The 18,185-nt window shown below is 42.0% G+C and overlaps 1 protein-coding gene across 1 annotated transcript; it reads right to left on the reverse strand.

Annotated features, from left to right (window-relative positions):
• Window positions 1–634: 634 nt before the first annotated feature.
• On the reverse strand, window positions 635–5,321 carry LOC127595986 (uncharacterized). Its single transcript, XM_052058100.1, has 4 exons — window positions 4,924–5,321; window positions 4,727–4,820; window positions 2,799–2,970; window positions 635–1,874 (listed from the first exon to the last, which is right to left on the reverse strand). The coding sequence occupies exons 1-4, from the start codon at window positions 5,138–5,140 to the stop codon at window positions 900–902; spliced, it is 1,458 nt and encodes a 485-aa protein (XP_051914060.1). The 5' UTR covers window positions 5,141–5,321; the 3' UTR covers window positions 635–899.
• Window positions 5,322–18,185: the final 12,864 nt, after the last annotated feature.

Consider the following 18,185-nt stretch of genomic DNA (forward strand, 5'->3'; position numbering starts at 1 on the left):
TTATTTATTAAAAACGAATTTGTGGTGTTTTAGTGGGGGTGGAGAGCTCGTTTCAGTGTTTTTAAGATACTAGCTTGGTGATGGAACGAATACCATGCAGCATTCATTGTACTAGTGACTACCGACTGTGTAAATGATTTATGTTCATTTTTGAACATCCCCAAGGATTCATTTAAATTTACACCCATGTTAGTCAAGAAGTCACTTTACAATGACAGCTTCAACTGACATAAGATGCCAAAGATTATTCAAAAACACCCTGGAAACGTTTGTTTGGAAAGGGTTGTAAAACTGCAAATTGAATCGACAACTAATTGATTATCAAATTGAAAACTACATTGACAGTATATTAAAATAAATGTGACAGTGGGTTCACAATACAGAGGTCCAGGTTCGATACCAGGCGCCGACCTTCCTGTAAGGAGTTTGCGTGTTCTTCCCATGCCTGCGTGGGTTTTCTCCGGCGAGAACATGCAAACTCCACACAGGAAGATGGGAGCCCGGAATCGAAACCTGCACCTCTGTACTGTGATGCGGATGTGGGAACCAGTCAAGCACGGGTCTACCCTACATTAAGTAGTAATGAAACCTAATTGCAGCAACTACCTATTAGGGGGGCATTGAAAAGAGGAAAAAGAGGTAAAAACTTAAAAAAAAATATTTCCAATTATTTATGAGAACTGGGACATACTTGCCATTACCAAGGGGTGAATACAGCCTTTGTCCAAACGTAAAAGGCAGAATCTTTCAGATTAAGATTCGGTTTGTGTCAGTGCCAGATGACGAACAAGAATTATGAGCAGTCAGTCACATCAATTTAAAGTAGCAGCATTAAAATATACTCGTTGTGTATTGTGACGTTTGTCCGGAACAGTCCAGGAAATTGAGTTAAATTTTGGTTAGAGAACAATCTGCAGGTCATAAGCAGTAGGTTCCTTTACTTCTGGCTCCTCATTTGACACGTCTGAAGCGGAATCCGGGAACGTCTCCGGTGGCTCCTTTTTGACATCAATCTCATTCGAGACATTGTTTCCATTGCTCAAAATATACTCGTAGTTTCTTTGAACCTCAAAAAATGCTGAGGTGAGGCACTGTGGCGAGAACATCCTTAGTGCTGGGGGCAACTTTGGCGGAGCATGCATAACGACTTCAGATTTCTCAACTTTTTGTGGCTCGGGAGCTGTGACGTCGGAGGGTTTGGCTTCGTGACGAATGGGAACAGAAGGAGGGGGGGCCATCTCAGGTAAAAGTTGCTGTTCCGTGCCAGAGGCTGACGCTTGGGGTTCGCGATTTTGATCAACAGAGTCTCTTAGCATGGGGATGAAAGCCCAGGAGGTGTGGAAGTCTTCGAGCTGTTCCACAACCTCACCCGGTTCAAGTTCACAATCCGACTCGGTGACGGGACAAACGTCGTCGGACTCGCTCGCGATGACCGGATGAGCCACCAAGAGTGCACGCCTGTGAAGCTGACAGAACAGCACGCCGCACGTCTGACACTTTCTGACGTCTCTGACGTGGAGCAGTTTGTGGCGCTTCAAGTGGTGGCGGTCGCCGAAAACTCGATCGCAAATGTTGCACGGAAAGGTAGGCTCGTCACACTCCACCAAAACTCCGGCGGGGATCTTCTCCTGAGCGTCGCCGGCGGAAGGAGACCTCTGTCCTTCGTGCTGAAGTTTATGTTTGACCAACTGTGCAATAGTGGAGAAGTTTTCACTACATAGCTCACACAGATAAGCGCCCGATGGAGCGACGATGTGCTTGAGGAGCACCACAGGGCTGGTTTTTCCCAGTTTCAAGAAGGGAGGTGGAGTTTTCTCAAAAGAGGCGGAGGGTGTTTCTTTCATTTCGGTGTCCTTGGTCGATGTGTCTTCTGTCTGCAAAACACACGAAGGAATGACTGATGACAAAAGATGGGGCTTCTTATCAAGCCATTTCAGACCTCTTTTGAAAAGGCTCTAATAATGTAAAATGGTGACTTTAATTTGCTCTGTGACCACGCTCGTAATTCAATGCACTCACATCTCCAAATTTCTTTCCCCATTAGAATGAATGGAAATAATTAGACTTGAATATCACTTTATTGTTTAATTGAGAAGTAATCTAGTGATATTTTCCGCAAACCAATTTAGCCGCATATGCCCTGAAATGTAATCTCTGTGACTTTAAGAGTATTTGGGAGCTAAAAGTTAGGCTATGTTGACACTGTTGCTTGATTTGCATTTTTCGCTAAATCCAATCATTTTATGTCGTCATTCAATTTACAAAAACAAATGCGACTATGGATGTGAACGGAACGCATCCATGTGACACGCCTGCGCACCGAGCATGATGTCAAGTGACATGCACAAAAGTCTATGACCTGCAACAGTGTTTACGGAGGTAAATATGGTCCAGTGTGTAGGGACTCATCAGAGGAGCAATGTGGGAGGAAGTAGAAATATTTTGGGGAAATCAAGTGACCCTTTTCAATTTCTTTATTTAACGGAGACATCATAAAGATAATGTCACATCATGGAGACGTCTACTAAAGATGGTGTCAAGTCATCGTTTGAGTGACTCAATTCTATCACCACAAACGTCCACTTTGTTTCATTTTTCAAGTGGGATTGAATTAAAGTCAAACGGAAAGTCAACTCTCTAACTCAAAACAAAGCAGATTCATATACAATTATTGTCAGGAGACCCCCTCTCCAGTCAAAGCAATAAATAAATAAATAAAAATAATTATCATAAAGACAGCTTGTATTGTATGTGGGGTCACTCGTTTACAAGGCACCACTTTAACTTGGCCGTTGTACCTTTGCGCATGCTGCGGTCTGGGCCTCTTGTGAAGCTTGGCTTTGAGTCATTTCCATCGACGGCTGCTGAACTGCAGGCTCCTCATCATTGGTTGGTGCTTCCTTGAACTCCTCTTTGGTGTCTTTGTTTTTACTGTGAGGCCATTTGCATTTTCTGCTTCCTCTGACAATCCTTAAAAAATATCGCAAGGAAGAAATTTGGTTGAGGTTAATTAGCACATGTGTGCAATGGATGGACATTAGAAAGAAACGGTCAAATGGGCAATGCTTAAACACAATGACAACAGAAATTGCAATTGCAAAGTGAAATGAGCATTAATGATGAAATAAAAAGGTTGGTTAATAGCGCAGTATACCAAAGCAGCATCGAACATCAATCCATTTTCTCGGCTGCTTACCATCGTGTGAGTCACAGATGAGCTGGAGTCTGTATCAGTGAAAGAGGCAGGTCACCAGTGAATGAAAAAGGTCTACATAGCCCCGTCCAAATGCCAGGTTTTTGTAATACAAAGAAATCTTTCAAAACCTTTTGCATCATTAATGTAAACTATAACCTCTTCAATTAATTTTCTTTTAATCTTTAAAAGAGGGATGGACGTAAACCTCAGCAATTGAGCTGAAGTGGTGGCACAAGTGCGCAGACCAACTTCACACTGGTGATGGGCTGTGTTCAAAATTAAGAAAACTGCAAAGGGAGGCTGCCAATAGACTGACAGCAACATTGAAAGAACTGCAGAAACTGCTGGCAAGGACGTGCTGTTTAGTACATCTGACAACATGTACTAAATCATGACAGGTGTGTGCTGACTCCCATTGAACGTGAGCGGTCAATTCTCAACACAAACAACCACATTAAAGTATATACATTGTCTATTCTTATTTCTCCTCTCTAAAAGGTTTATTTCTTCTTCTTTTTTGTTTTACTTGAGATGCATCATTACTGGTCACATTACTAATATAAAAACATTTCAGTTTCAGAAAATGTATCTAACCGCGACCCTGTTGAGGATAAACGGTGTTGAAAATGGATGGTTGATGGAAAATGTCTTTCTACGTGTGGTGCAAGCAAGGTTAAAAAATGATTTATCTTGGTGTGACTTTATACATTAAAAAAAATGAGCATTTGGACCGCGGTGTGTAGACTTTTTATTGGACTATTCAAAGCAGTGATTCTCCAAGTGTGCTACAAGTAGCACTAGAGGTAATCGAATCATTTAATGTTTTTCTTTTCCTTTATGTCAGGCCATTGGTAATGTTAAAACAGTGCATAATGTTACTGTGGCTTACACTGACATGACATATACTTTTTAGAAATAAGATCACTACCTGTTTTCTTTCTTTTTTTAAATGAAGACTTTGGCCTCCTCCATGACTTACCACATTTTTATTTTGGTCAGTAGAGTGGGACGAGGAAATGCAATTTTTTTAGGACGTACTTTATGTGAACATTTTTGACAACGATTGACTTAGTGTCTTCACTGAATCAAACACGCATATTTTTAGAATGTAGAAGGAAAGTGGAGAACAGAAAATGTTAAATTGAACGGTGATTCGAACCCTGAATCTCGAGCTGTGAGGCAGACGTGCTAACCAAACGGCGCAACATGCTGCCAGCCTCGAACAATGTACACCGTAGTTATGGAGATACTATGACATTAGTGTTAAAACATTTCTTTCATGCTTACACACTACAACAATTCATGTGCGTGGGTTGTTTTTAAAAAATAATGAAAAGACGAAGTAGACAATCTGTACTTAGCAAAGGTAAAACAGAGTTTGTGAGAATGTACATAACGTATTTGTTATGCTGTAACAACTGTTAGCTCACAGCTCAAACGTTGTAAATAGAACGTCAACACGGTTACAAGCAGTCCACATGTATTTCAAGCTAAAGGGTTTGCGAAATGAAGAAGCGGGATTTCTCTTGCCTTCTGCTTTGGTACTTGGGGCGCGGGCTGTTCTTCATGTTTGCAAACACTGAAGGCACAAAGTCGGGATTGTCTTGATCCATGGAGGCTTGTCCTGCAAACGCACGCGCGTTCTGTAAACATCCTTCGCGACTTTTCAGGCGACAAACGAGCAAGAAAGTCAACCAAAAGAAAAAACGAACCGTATTATATATTACCTGATATGAAATGAGCGCCACAAATGCGAGCATTTTCTTTGAGCTCCTCCGCGCTGCCATTCACTTGTCGGAGCACTTTGAGCCACAAACGCCGCCGGTTGGCCTGAAACGGTCGGTATTCCGTTGGCAATCTGAAGAATTTCAGTTTGCCACCGGAAGAATGGCTATTTGGACAACCGAGCACGCAACAAGCGTACATTTTACTTGAAATGCACATTAGCTTCGGATCAGGAAGTATGTAGTGGAAGTGCCTTGTCGGCTTCCGTTGCCGGCAGCGCGCATTTCCACCGGAAGTTAGCGTCGGCTAATGTTAGCTTGGAGGGTAACGACTAACAACGAATATTTGCAGGAATGTGATTCTATTTTGTTAAGACAATCACAACGTTGCGAAGATAAGTCATTGTATGTTACGACAACTAAATAAAATTCCTAACCGTAGCCGTATGTGAAACAAAACGCTCTCCGCCATGCCTCCTCGGGTGGAAGGATTCGTTTTGTTTTTTTTGGTCCCCCAGCACACCGGCATAACGTTATATACACTCATAATGAATTCACTTCGGAGCAGAACTGTCAAAAGTAGGAGTGATATAACACCCCCTGGACCCACAAAAAAGCAAAATCATTGTCGATGAATAGGCATACAGTATACAAATGTGCGTGCGAATCACCCAATTTATGTCACATTTGGCAGACGCATTAAAACATGTATACCGTAATTCAGATTATTTAAAGTATTTTGAAAATGATCTTACTCACCAGAGGCGCGTATGTCAACTATAAATTCGGGAAATGTTTTCAGAGATTTCTAATGCACATGCTTGATCGAGAGGGAAATTTCAAAGTGATGGATGAAACTGACATGTTGTATGACAGTAGTGGTGAAAGACAGTGGTCTGCAACCTGCGGGTCTCTATGACTTTGGAAAATAAATAACACGTGTTTAACTTTCAATTATTACTGTTTATTTTTCAAATGCAATTGAAAATTTAAAGATTATGGGGCTTTTGCCCATAAAAAGAGATTTTTTAATGTTTAAGTTTTTTTGTTGTTGCTCATAATGTGTCGATGTGCAACACCTGGCACCATAAATCGGAGAATAGAAAGGTTTCTATAGAAAACACTAAATGTTCATTGCTGCATGCTACATCAAATACAGGGTGTCCATGAAGTCTCTTTCCAATTTATGACAATTATCACAAAGGATCAGATTTGTTTTATTTTAATCGGTGTTTATTAAACTTTTTATTCACATTAAAAATTTGTGTTTCAGATACTCTGTTGATGGATGAGAAAGTGAAGCCCTATAAAATGGCTTCTCTTCAAGAAAACGCTTGACATGTACCCTGTTTTATTGAGAAAAATTCGGATGTTCAGATTCAATGAAACTACAGAACTAAGTAGGGAAGAGACCCACGGTTTCGTCCTTTAATTCGTGCACGGCACAAGAAATTTATGAAGACAGGGAGAGTGTTGGATAAAGGGAGTTAAAATATTTAAACTACTGCCTTTGAATAAATTGTTTTAATTGTGAAGAGTCTTTATGAGCACCCTGTGTATTGAAAATAAACATCAATAATGCTTCACACATGGCAGCTTACAATTGTGTAATGAAAATGAAAATGAAATGAAGGTGATGTCTACAGCCCTGATCCGCAGACGCTGCATCTTGAGGTCCAGGAGCAAAAACCAACAAACCAGACACTATTAGGGGCACGGAGAACTTTTCTGTTGCTGGTACCTCTCTTTGGAATGATCTCCCACTGAACGTTAGGCAAGCCCCCTCGCTGCCCATCTCTAAAACTCGTCTTAAAACTCATGCTTATTCTTTAGCTTTGGACTCAGGATGAGACTTGATTTAACTTCTGACTGTTTTTGAGATTTCCACTGTCTTGGTTGTTTTTAAAGTGTTATATAAATACAACTGAGTTGTCAAAGGCATCAGGTAACATCAGGGCACATGAAACCAAAAATTCTCTTTCAATCCAAGGCTCCATTCAGTGTCTGCACGTAACCAGTAGAGGACGCTACTACTCAGTGTTAATATTCTCAATGGTCTCTAAATCTAGCAAGGCAAAGTTGATGATTATTACCCCGCATTACGATTATTTATCTGTTCTTCTGTGTCACTTTCTATCAAATATCTCTGTCTCAGTGGGGCTCAAAACTCAGTCAGGCCAAGTTAAGCTTTTTATGTTGTCAACAAACAAGCAACCCCCCCCCCCCCAAAAAAAAAGCCACATGCAGCTATATTCAAATGTTGGTTGTGATCCTTTTTGGGGGGGGGGGGGGTCAATAAAGTTGTCGCTTTCACAAGAATGTACTATTTGATGGATTCCAAACCTATTTGTGAACACATATGACAGAGCACTCTAAGATGGAGTTGCTGTTTCCTTCTACCTCAAGGTGACACCTCCATCTGCTCCTCCTTTGGTGTTGCCAAGCCCCCCTTTTTCCCTGCTACGCAATGAGGGGTCTGAAGCTTCTCAGCCTCAATCCCACATGTGGTTTGTGAGCAACGCACATCAATCTCTGCCCCCGGCGTGATGTAGATTGGGACGAATGAACCTAACTGATATGAAATAAATACTGGCTGCATAGCATGACGATTTGCTCTCTCGTTAATCTTGTTGTTTTGCTGTTGGAGGATGTTGGCTACATTCGAGTGCTCTGAGTCCCCATCTCAATTATGCTTTTCCTCACCCTGAGACTTTTGGGTGGTACATAATAAGAACAAGAGGGTGATGGATTACATGAAAAATTGGGGCAGCAAGATTGTACGAATAGGCCATATTAGCTTCCCATATTGCCGGACGTTTTACGGAAATTTCAGGAGAGTAAAATCTCTTTTTTTCACCAGAATTTTTTTTTTCTAGCAGTATCCTTATCATTATCCTTATAGTATCAGCAGTACATTATGGTTTCACCCAAAATCATCAGTTTCTAACTAAAAAAACAAAGAAAATGAGCTTTTTGTGAAAAGAGTTATGCTTGGCATAACAGTGATTTTGAAGCTATTATGTTTTGTATTTGTGACACTTAAAACAAAACCATAAAACAAAATGAAGACTAAAGAAAAGCTTTTGATGGCAAAATCATCAATTACTGGTATTTAAGGATATACAACTAAGGAGTAGTCCAAACATCATAATTTGTCTAATTTTAAAAAGATCTTTTAACCACGACAGATCCTACGGATGACGGTTTTGAAAAAATTGTGTTGGTCGAACATGTTGGCCGAAATGGGTTTGGTGTGCTCCATTCTCAACATAGAGCACCACACCCAGACACTTCCGGATATGCGCCGATGTTACTCAAGTACAGTATTTGCTAAAAGGGCCTGAGTTGGGAATGTTGTAAGATGGCAAATTCATCAAGAAAAGATTTGCTTTGGAAAATACTTTCTATCTGGGAAACTCACTTTTATACAAATTACAATGTTGGGTAGGAAACTGATTATGTTTGATTTACCGCCCCTTCCTTGTTCATCATGAGTCAAGGCACTTCTTGATTGGCTTCAATCTGTTGCCTTCACCAGAGGTGTGAAATCCTGGTCCAGAAAGAAATTTGGCTTTGGGCACAGGTATTCAACCGGCACTGTGGTCGGCTTTCCCCACACAGATGAAGATTTTTTTTGTTCACGTTTAGCCTGAAAACTCACTTGTATTCTTTGGCATTTGACTCAGCATGACTCAGATTTGTTATTGGTTTTGCTGTTCGATGCTCTCTACCGTCTTTGTTACTGATTTGTTGTTTTACTGTTGTATATGATAGTTGCTCCATGTACAGCACTTTGTATTCAGCGATGACTGTCTGAAAGTGCTCGAAAATACAGTTGAGTTGAAAGTTTGTTTTGACCAAATTTGTGGGTATTGATAACAGAATTTGCAGTTGATTGAATTCTCGCGTCTCACTGAAATACCTCAGTCAGATGAATTCGGACAGCCAATTATTATTTTTATTTATATATTTGTTATTGGTTTGTTTTTGTTTTTTTGGCATAACAGTTTTCTCACAAAACAAACCCGACGCACCAAGAAGTGTCTTCTCTGGCACATGGGGTTAATTGGAAATTAAAGTAAGCCATGAAAAACCTGAAGATTTGCATGATAACCTGCCACTTTTTCACACATCAGCCAATCACAGCGGCCATACTCATTTATGCATTATTGCCAGCAACTGGGCTAATGCATGGAGCAGAAGTTTATCAGCAATATATATATACTGCTCACACATGTGCGAGTAGATGAAACATTAATATGCACTGTCCGAAATGTTAGCAATAAAATGCCATCATTTAGGGGCAGCCAGTTTATTGATAAACACTCAGGCTTACCACACTACTATATTTTGATGTTCATAATTATGGTGGAGCTGAGTAATTAAAAACAGACAAACTGATATTTGTGGTAAAAAGCTTGAAAACCGTCATGTTTTTTATCAGTCTAAACCATGCAGCCCTGGTAGCCCAGATTTGTCAAAAGGGAGTGGTCCTTTGGTCCAGAAATCCGGCACCACAAGGTGGGCGCGGTGCCGTTACCTGCTCACACCGTGCCGTGACATCGGCATCACCAAGGTATCAGGCTCAACTCCATCCAAAGGGAGAGTGTTGCTTGTGACTTGAGGACTACCTGCTATCACTTGCTCTTCTGGTGAAGCTTTCGCCGGCACAAGCAATTACACATTCGTTTCAGCCAGACAGGCTCCCATCCCCCTCACGCCTCCTTTCTCTGCTCTCTCCTTGTTGTGTCCCTGCAATGCCTGCCCTTCTAATATCTCACACACACACACACACACACACACACACACACACACACACACACACACACACACACACACACACACACACACACACACACACGCACACACACACACACACACACACACACACACACACACACACACACACACACACACACACACACACACACACATAAACCCCCTAACCCTCACATTTTTAGCCTCCTTTCACTTTGTAGCACATCAACATGGGGTTCAAAAAAATACTCAAAGGAGAAACAAAGCGAGAGCGGAGAGGCCAAAGGGCCGAAGACGAAAGACGAGCTGAAGGGGGATACAATGTTTGAAATGTAAGGAAAGTGAAGCGTGGGTTGAGTGGAGCTTGGCTAATGATATATTGATTTGGTTGAGCCCGGGGCAAATAAGTAGGCGGGTGTGGGAGGAGAAGAATTGCCGCTTGCAGATTTTCTAAAACACCTGACTGCGATTGGCTGGCAACCGATTCAGGGTGTCCCCCGCCTACTGCCTGAAGACTGCTGGGATGGGATCCTTTGCCGTTGTTTTGGGCTCAACGAGAAGCACTTGGGGAACACCTGAGTGGCAGAAAAACACCATGTTTGTAACAATTAACTATCAGTGGTCCCCATTCATTATCTATGCCTGCGCAAGCTAATGATCCGCATAAGGACTACATACAAAAAAAAGTTGAAGTGTACAACAAAAATCAATAACAAAAAATAATTACACGGTATGTATTCAAAACAATACAAATATTAATCTTAATACCAAGGCATAATGCATAATGAAGAGCATATCGTATGTAGAGCAGAGTTGAGATGCTTTAACGGATATTTGAACGCAAACCGTGCATCAACATGTGTGGAAGGAGAATATAACTACTCAGTCACGTGTATATATTCTTTATCCTCTTGCTGGGTCACTTACAGGAGTCGTCAAACTCTTTTTTTGTTTGTGTATCCACGATTGCATGATACTGCCCCCAGTGGGCAAAGAGCACAAACTAAACACTTTGCATTGTATTTAATTGTTAATACTTCTGTTACGGCTCCCAAACACTTGGAATCCTGGATAACAAAAGAATTTTGGCCATGTCTAAACCCCTGAAAAAAAACAGGTAATATGGAGAAGAAATGAATACATGAACCGCTGTCTTTTGATCCCAAATGTCCTGTCTTTATCAGAATCAGAATCATCTTCTGAATCGGCTTTTGAAATATTCACATGGAATCAAATTATCCAAATTCAACTTGTATCTCAAGACACCACTTTAGTTGCTTTGTATGTTATGGTATAAAATCATGAGGAAAGCGTCTCATTGGTCACTCACACATCTCATATGGGATCTCATTCTCCATTTTCAGTGTTGTTTGGCAGTGCATGCATGTTGTTTTTTTTTTAGTGGTCAAAGATAACTGCTAAGCTGTCACCCGCAGCTCGAGGCGAAATAAGAGCAACAGCAAAGCTTCTGGATATTAGAGCAGCCATTTAAAGACATGGGGGTCTTAGGGTATCCATTTTGATGAAGTCAAGATGGTGGGAGACAGCGAGAAAGGAGTGTTTTGCATTTTGTTCCGTCAAGGTGTCATTAGTGTGCACAACCTTGTATGTACACTTGAGTCCCTTTGGGCAAGTACTGAAGGTGAAATGCACTGTATTGATTCATAAATACAGTGCTTTGTTAGTGATGCACTTTATTGATTTGGCAGGTCAGCGGAGATAAAAGTGACGCACTGAAAATTGTTTTGGAGGGCTCTGACACATGGGAGCCAGTCTGAGATGATGAAAACATCTTCTAAATTGAGCCTGTGTTTATTTCATATTTGTCCCTTTGTGTTTACAAATCTGTCTGCACATAATTGCATTTGTGATTTTCATATTTCCAAAGCTCGGGAAAATAGTGCTTACGCCGCCCTAATCACGTCTGTCTATGCTGACGACAGTATTCAACACACCATGTTCATTTTGTGCAGACAAAGCAACAGATGACAAGCGAGCGAGATTGCAATAAATTGCATTTACTGAATATTTTAATGGCTTCCCTGCCCTGCTGAATGTTGCGCCTGAGGGCTTCCGTGGTTAATTCAATTATACGGAAATGAAGATGTCACAGTGAGGAGAGGGTCACAGTCAAGCGTGGCCATTGGAAGAGCATTCAAATGCATCAGGCAACTCTCACTCAGCCACCCTCCTCCTTCATCGTCTGTCCTTTGGAAATCTCAATGCAATTTCTTTTTTCTTGTTCTGACTTGGCACATCCAAAACATGATTCAAAAATGGTACCACCATTGCCTTTTCTGATCTTGTGTCTTCATTTCCTTCTCATTTGGTAGCCACAAAGTAGAGCAGAGTTGTCCTGATCCAGTCAGGTGGTCACCAAAGAAAGATTTTTATTTATTTATTTATTTATTTATTTATTTATTTATTTATTTATTTATTTATTTATTTTGACAGGAGTGGGGTCATACAGCAGCCTGTGCAGCCACAATTCCCTGTTATGAGCAGTGTTATTGTCTTAAATGTTGTCTTCAGAGAGAGAAAGAAATGGCCACATTTTGCTTTCACCCGCAGCTCTCTCAGGAAAAAATGGCCCAGAGTGAGATGTGGAAAGCTTTTGCTTACAAGGCAAGTCAGGGCAAGGACACTAGCCCCAAACCCATTTCTTCCTCTTCACCCGAAGTATTTGTCTTGCCCCTCCTCATCAGCCTTTTGGGGAAGGCCAAAACAAAGGCTTAAAAAAAAAAAAAGGAATCTACTGGATACCGCTACATCATCACTTCAAGCCGTGCGCTGGTTGCGTCGTAAGCAGCGTCGGATCTTCCGTCAGTCCTGCAAAATGTTCTGCTTCCTACCGTTGTTATTTTTCAGGTGATCAAAACATCACATCGCCCTCGTATGGCCTCACTTTCCCCAGACGGAATGTTAAATTGTGAATTCCCAGGATGCCTCAATTCAAATCGAAAACACTGCTGATCCCCTTTTTTATGAATTTCATAATGCGCAGTTGTTTGCTCTTGTCTCTATCTGGGAATTGGGTCTCCTCCTGTACAGTACAGTATTTCAAATCTGTTCAATATTACTTTTGCTTTACGTACACGCATGAGGGTTCAAATACCGTGAATGAGTAAGTCTTCTCAAATAATACTCACTACTGCACCGAAGAGACAGTAGAATTACCACTTGATAATAAAGTTGAGTACCTACACGTTATATGGGGAATTTATTGCTGGTTTAGGAGTTAAGGTTAGGAATGTTAAATATTGAGTTTCAAATAATCCCAGCATCGCGAGTGCAACTAGGATTATAATGTGTTACACTACTCAGTAACTAAAATCCTATATTTTTTAAAAGGAAAGTAACATCGATAAAGATTTGCATGTTTTACTCACTGACATATTTTCTTATTCCTACGTTTACTGACAGTGAGTCAGCATGATTGATTTGACAACTAAACAATGAAAACCCTGCACCACAGAATTCCGAAGTAACCTTACGGCGTGAACTATAGCTCTATAGCAAGCGCTTGCCAATAATTCAAAACACGGTTAATTGGACAAAAGTGTAGGACATTGATTAAAACAGTGAGTCTCACGCATATGGAAATGAATAAATATTACATAGAATTATGTGCTTCCCTCTTCATTGTCACCATTGCTGAAGCAATTGTTGCCCAGGGGGCAGAGTGTGTGGAACCATTGTCATATCGTGAAGTCTTGGTGCTCGAGGGCCATGCGCTAGGGCCCACAAGTTCACGGAGAATCGAGACACTTTTTGCTCGTTGTGAACACGCAATTCCAGGGCGAAGGGACGAGACAAGACATTGGCCCAAGTCTTCAAAGCTGCAGAGACCACAAGAATGAACAAAATGGCCTAACGGCGCACTGAGCAAAGACAGGTTAGCATATGTGAGGCATTCAAACAACTTTCCTGCAAACTGAATTCTAACAAACAGACCAAAAATAACAATTAAAAAAAAGAAAGAAAAGCAAACTCAAAACCATATGAACTGTACTCGGGACCGTTTTGACTGTCAATCAGGTAATTGATCTTCTGTGCAATAAATGGGAAGCATTGTGTAATAATGCAATTATAACAGTTCCCAACCTTCCCAACCTTCAGAATTTCACCATATATATATACTGTGTGTCGGATATATATATATATTCAACATCTCCACTGGCTCCCCATTTTACACCGCATTCAATATAAAATCCTGCTCCTCACATTCAAATCCATTCATGACCTAGCCCCTCCATACCTATCTGACCTCATCCATATTCCTACGCCTGTCCGCTCTCTTCGTTCCTCCTCCTCTGTCCTCCTCTCTGTCCCCCCTGCTCGCCTCGTCACCATGGGAAATAGAGCCTTCAGTCGCTCTGCTCCCCAGCTATGGAACTCACTCCCCGCTGACCTTCGTAATACAGCCTCATTAACACATTTCAAATCCCGCCTCAAAACACATCTGTTTCGACAAGCCTATTCACTCAGACCATAAAGCCATTATTTTATTTATTTATTTTTGTTGTATTTTTTCTTATCTTATTTGATGTAGTTTTTAACATTGTACTCGTGATTTTAATTGCTTGTTGTAAGGTGTCCTTGAGTTTCTAGAAAGGCGCCCACAAATAAAATGTATATATATATGTATATATATCCAATATATATATATATATATATATATATATATATATATATATATATATATATATATATATATATATATATATAAATTCCTCGTCTCACCCCCCCCCCCCCCCCCCTCGGGTGGTGTCCATCCCTCATTCAGCTCGGGTCCTCTACCAGAGGCCAGGAAGCTTGAGGGTTCTGCGCAGTATCCTTGCTGTTCCCAGCACTGCACATTTCTGGACTGAGATGTCTGATGTTCCCGGGATCTGTTGCAACCACTCATCTTGTTTGGGGGTCACTGCCCCGAGTGCTCCGACGATCACAGGGACGACCTTTACCTTCCAGGCTCTCTCCAGCTCCTCTCTGAGCCCTTGGTATTTCTGAAGTTTCTCGTGTTCCTTCTTTCTGATGTTTCCATCACTTGGGACCGCTACATCCACTACAACGGCTTTCCTCTGCCCTTTATCTATGATCACGATATCTGGTTGGTTCGCCATTACCATCTTGTCAGTCTGGATCTGGAAGTCCCACAGGATCTTCGCTCTGTCATTCTCCACCACCTTCGGAGGTGATTCCCATTTTGACCTTGGGGTGTCCAGTCCATACTCCGCACAGATGTTTCGGTAGACTATGCCAGCCACCTGGTTATGGCGTTCCATGTAGGCTTTCCCTGCCAGCATCTTACACCCTGCAGTTATGTGTTGGATCGTCTCAGCTGCCTCTTTGCACAACCTACACCTTGGGTCTTGTCTGGTGTGGTATATCTGGGCCTCAATGGCTCTGGTGCTCAGGGCCTGCATCCTTTAGGATGCAACCCTCCATGCATGGTTAGGAGCTTTCGGGTCTTAACATCCGTGGTATGAATCTCTTCCTTTGGCCACCTTATTATTCCTGCAGGGTATCTGATCACTGGCAGGGCATAGCTGTTTATTGCCCGTGTCTTATTCTTGCCATTGAGCTGGCTTCTTAGGACTTGCCTCACTCGCTGGAGGTATTTGCCCATAGCCGCTTTCCTTGTTGCCAGTTCGAGGTTGCCATTGGCTTGTGGTATACCGAGGTACTTGTAGCTGTCCTCAATGTCTGCTATTGTTCCTTCAGGGAGTGAGACCCCTTCAGTGCGGACTACCTTTCCTCTCTTAGACTATGTCCCTTTCGCTCTTAGCATACAGCTTTATGTCATCCATGTAGAGGAGGTGACTGATTGTAGCTCCATTTCTGAGGCGGTATCCATAGCCTGTCTTGGTGATTACTTGGCTTAGGGGGTTCAGTCCTATGCAGAACAGCAGTGGGGAGAGTGCATCACCTTGGTATATGCCACATTTGATGGACACTTGGGTAAGTGGCTTGCCATTGGCTTCAAGTGTGGTTTTCCACATCCTCATCGAGTTCGCAACGAAGGCTCTTAGGGTCCTGTTCACCTTATACAACTCCAAGCATTCAGTGATCCATGTATGTGGCATCGAGTCATAGGCTTTCTTGTAATCAATCCAGGCTGTGCACAGGTTGGTACGTCGGGACCTGCAGTCTTGTGTGACTGTTCTGTCAACCAGGAGCTGATGTTTGGCTCCTCTGGTATCTCTACCAATGCCCTTCTGTGCTTCGCTCATGTATTGATCCATGTGTCCACTTATCTTAGCCGCAATGATGCCTGACATGAGCTTCCATGTTGTGGAGAGACCCATCCAACTATCGGCCAATAACCTGGCCGATAGTTGGATGGGACCGCACCCTTTGAGGGATGATTCATGATCAGGATCGTTCGCCCTTCGGTTAGCCATCCTGGGTGAGTCCCATCCCTCAGGAGCTGGTTCATTTGTGCTGCTCGGCGCTCATGGAGTGCTGTGAGTTTCTTTAGCCAGTAGGTGTGGACCATGTCCGGGCCTGGTGCTGTCCAGTTCTTCATATCTGAGACTCTTTCCTGTATGTCTGCCACTGTTATGGTAACTGCGTTCTGTTCAGGGAGGTTGCTGTGCTCCTCTAACAGCGTCTCGGTTGGTTTATGATCGCCGATCGTTGTTATTGATTCAACAACACGTTGGAGATTCGGCCGCGTTTTTGAATATATAAATATATATATACTGTATATATATATATTCAACTTCCCTCTTCGCACGTTGAACCTGGCACCCCATTGTCACACGGCATCCTCTCTCAGTCCAGTCGCAGCCTTCCCTCTTTCTTTCTCTCGTTCATCCACAGGCTCGTTGTTAAAGCACCTTCGTTCTTCTTTGAGGCAGCTCGCCGCTTCCACAGAGAAATGGCTCTGAGCCGCCCAGCCGCTCTGCCTGAATTTGAATGAGGCCACGGTGACTGCCCCTTCTCAATAACTCATCCACGAGATTCCCCGTTGCTATGACGGTCATGTTACACGCACATCCACGGAAACCGCAATCAAAATCATACAAAACATCATATGCTTTCCACCGCAGTCTATTATGTACTAGCGGCATATTCCTCGAAGCGGTTAATAAATAATGAGAAGGATGTTAAGATTCTGCCAGTATTTCCACCATCTGCCCCTCGAAAGCAAAGGAAGCCTCACAAGGAAGAACGTGACTGCTTTTGCCTTTTTCCCTCAATCGTCCACTTTCATCTCGCCGAATTCACCCTCCTGTCGCGAGACTCACTTCACCTTTTTTTTTAGCCTTAAAGTATTACTCTGGTGGGACGACTTTACCATCCTTTACTCATGTAGGCAGAACACTTACACACGACAAATGGATGTAACATCTCCAAGCCCTTTCTCGCCTTCCACATCAGAAGCTGAGTCGAATGAGAAGTGTGTCTGGGATCGTGTCTGGGAAAAATCGTATTTCAAGTCATATTCCCCAAAATATTTTTCGCTTTAAAGGGTAGATTAAAAACTTTGAAGATCCGGAGCCGAGAAGAGAAAATCAGCATGCGTTTTAAAAACGACTCAGGCACTTTGCAGCAGAATATTGATTCCTTCTATATGTTTCTTAGCTCGCTTTGCTGCAGCCTTTTGCACATCTTCTTTCATGCCTATGGGTCTATTCACTCATGCATTGTTTGTGTGTTTTTGCCTGGATTGCTGATCAATGTCTGAGTCAGCAGAGGACGTTCAAGGAGAACAAGAAGGTAGAAAATCGCCCTTTGAAAAGGTCAGACATCATGTAAAGCTCATTTTCCAGTGCACATATTGTTTGTTGATAAATTATATATTACATACTCAACTGTGAATTTCAAATGTATGCTCTATAATCTACAGAAACACATGCATCCCATCTCTGGACCATTTATCCTCACTCAGTTTGTGGGTGAGCTGCGGCCAATTCCAGCTGACCTTGGGCCACAGGAACTGGTCAGCCACAAAGGTAAGCGTGCGAAGATTAATTCCTGATGATTAAAATCATCAAATTGAACTCTTCACAGCATTGTTTTCTTCATTGCATCATTCTTGGCACAAATACTTTTTGCTAAAGGTTTTGGAGAAATTATGTAACTGCAGTCGTTCGCTTTTGTGACATATTAAAGGATTTTTGTCTCATTGGGGGAGAGCAGGCTTGGATGTGTATTTCGCCTTTTGGAAATGAATTCATAATTGAATACATTTTTAGCCTATTGAATTCGCAATTGAAAATTAATTTTGGCTGGTATGTTGATGTTGGTGAGTGAAAGTAAAATAAAATAAAATTTGACAGCAAAGACACATTATATAGCAATAGTGTTTTCTTTCCACACAAGTTGCAGACAAACAGTCGTAGGCTGCTCGGCCATGCGAGGTGCAGTCGATGTGCAGGTGAGCTCTGGAAAAAATAAAAAAAGCAAAGTGGTGCTCTGCTCTTCACAGGAAATGACTTCGCTCACACCTATCAAGCGATAATCTCAAATTGTGCAGAGTCTTGGAATTGTATTAATCC

Source organism: Hippocampus zosterae, chromosome 2 (assembly GCF_025434085.1).
Source record: "Hippocampus zosterae strain Florida chromosome 2, ASM2543408v3, whole genome shotgun sequence".
Lineage (NCBI taxonomy): Eukaryota > Metazoa > Chordata > Actinopteri > Syngnathiformes > Syngnathidae > Hippocampus > Hippocampus zosterae.

Bases quoted from the DNA above. Each gene is read 5' to 3' on its own strand.
- LOC127595986 (XM_052058100.1), bottom strand. From the start codon at position 5,140: ATGTGCATTTCAAGTAAAATGTACGCTTGTTGCGTGCTCGGTTGTCCA. The intron at 2,971-4,726 runs GCAAGAGAAATC...ATATTTTTTAAG, and splicing joins CCCAAGTACCAAAGCAGAAG to GATTGTCAGAGGAAGCAGAA. The intron at 1,875-2,798 runs GTACAACGGCCA...TGTGTTTTGCAG, and splicing joins AGACCGCAGCATGCGCAAAG to ACAGAAGACACATCGACCAA.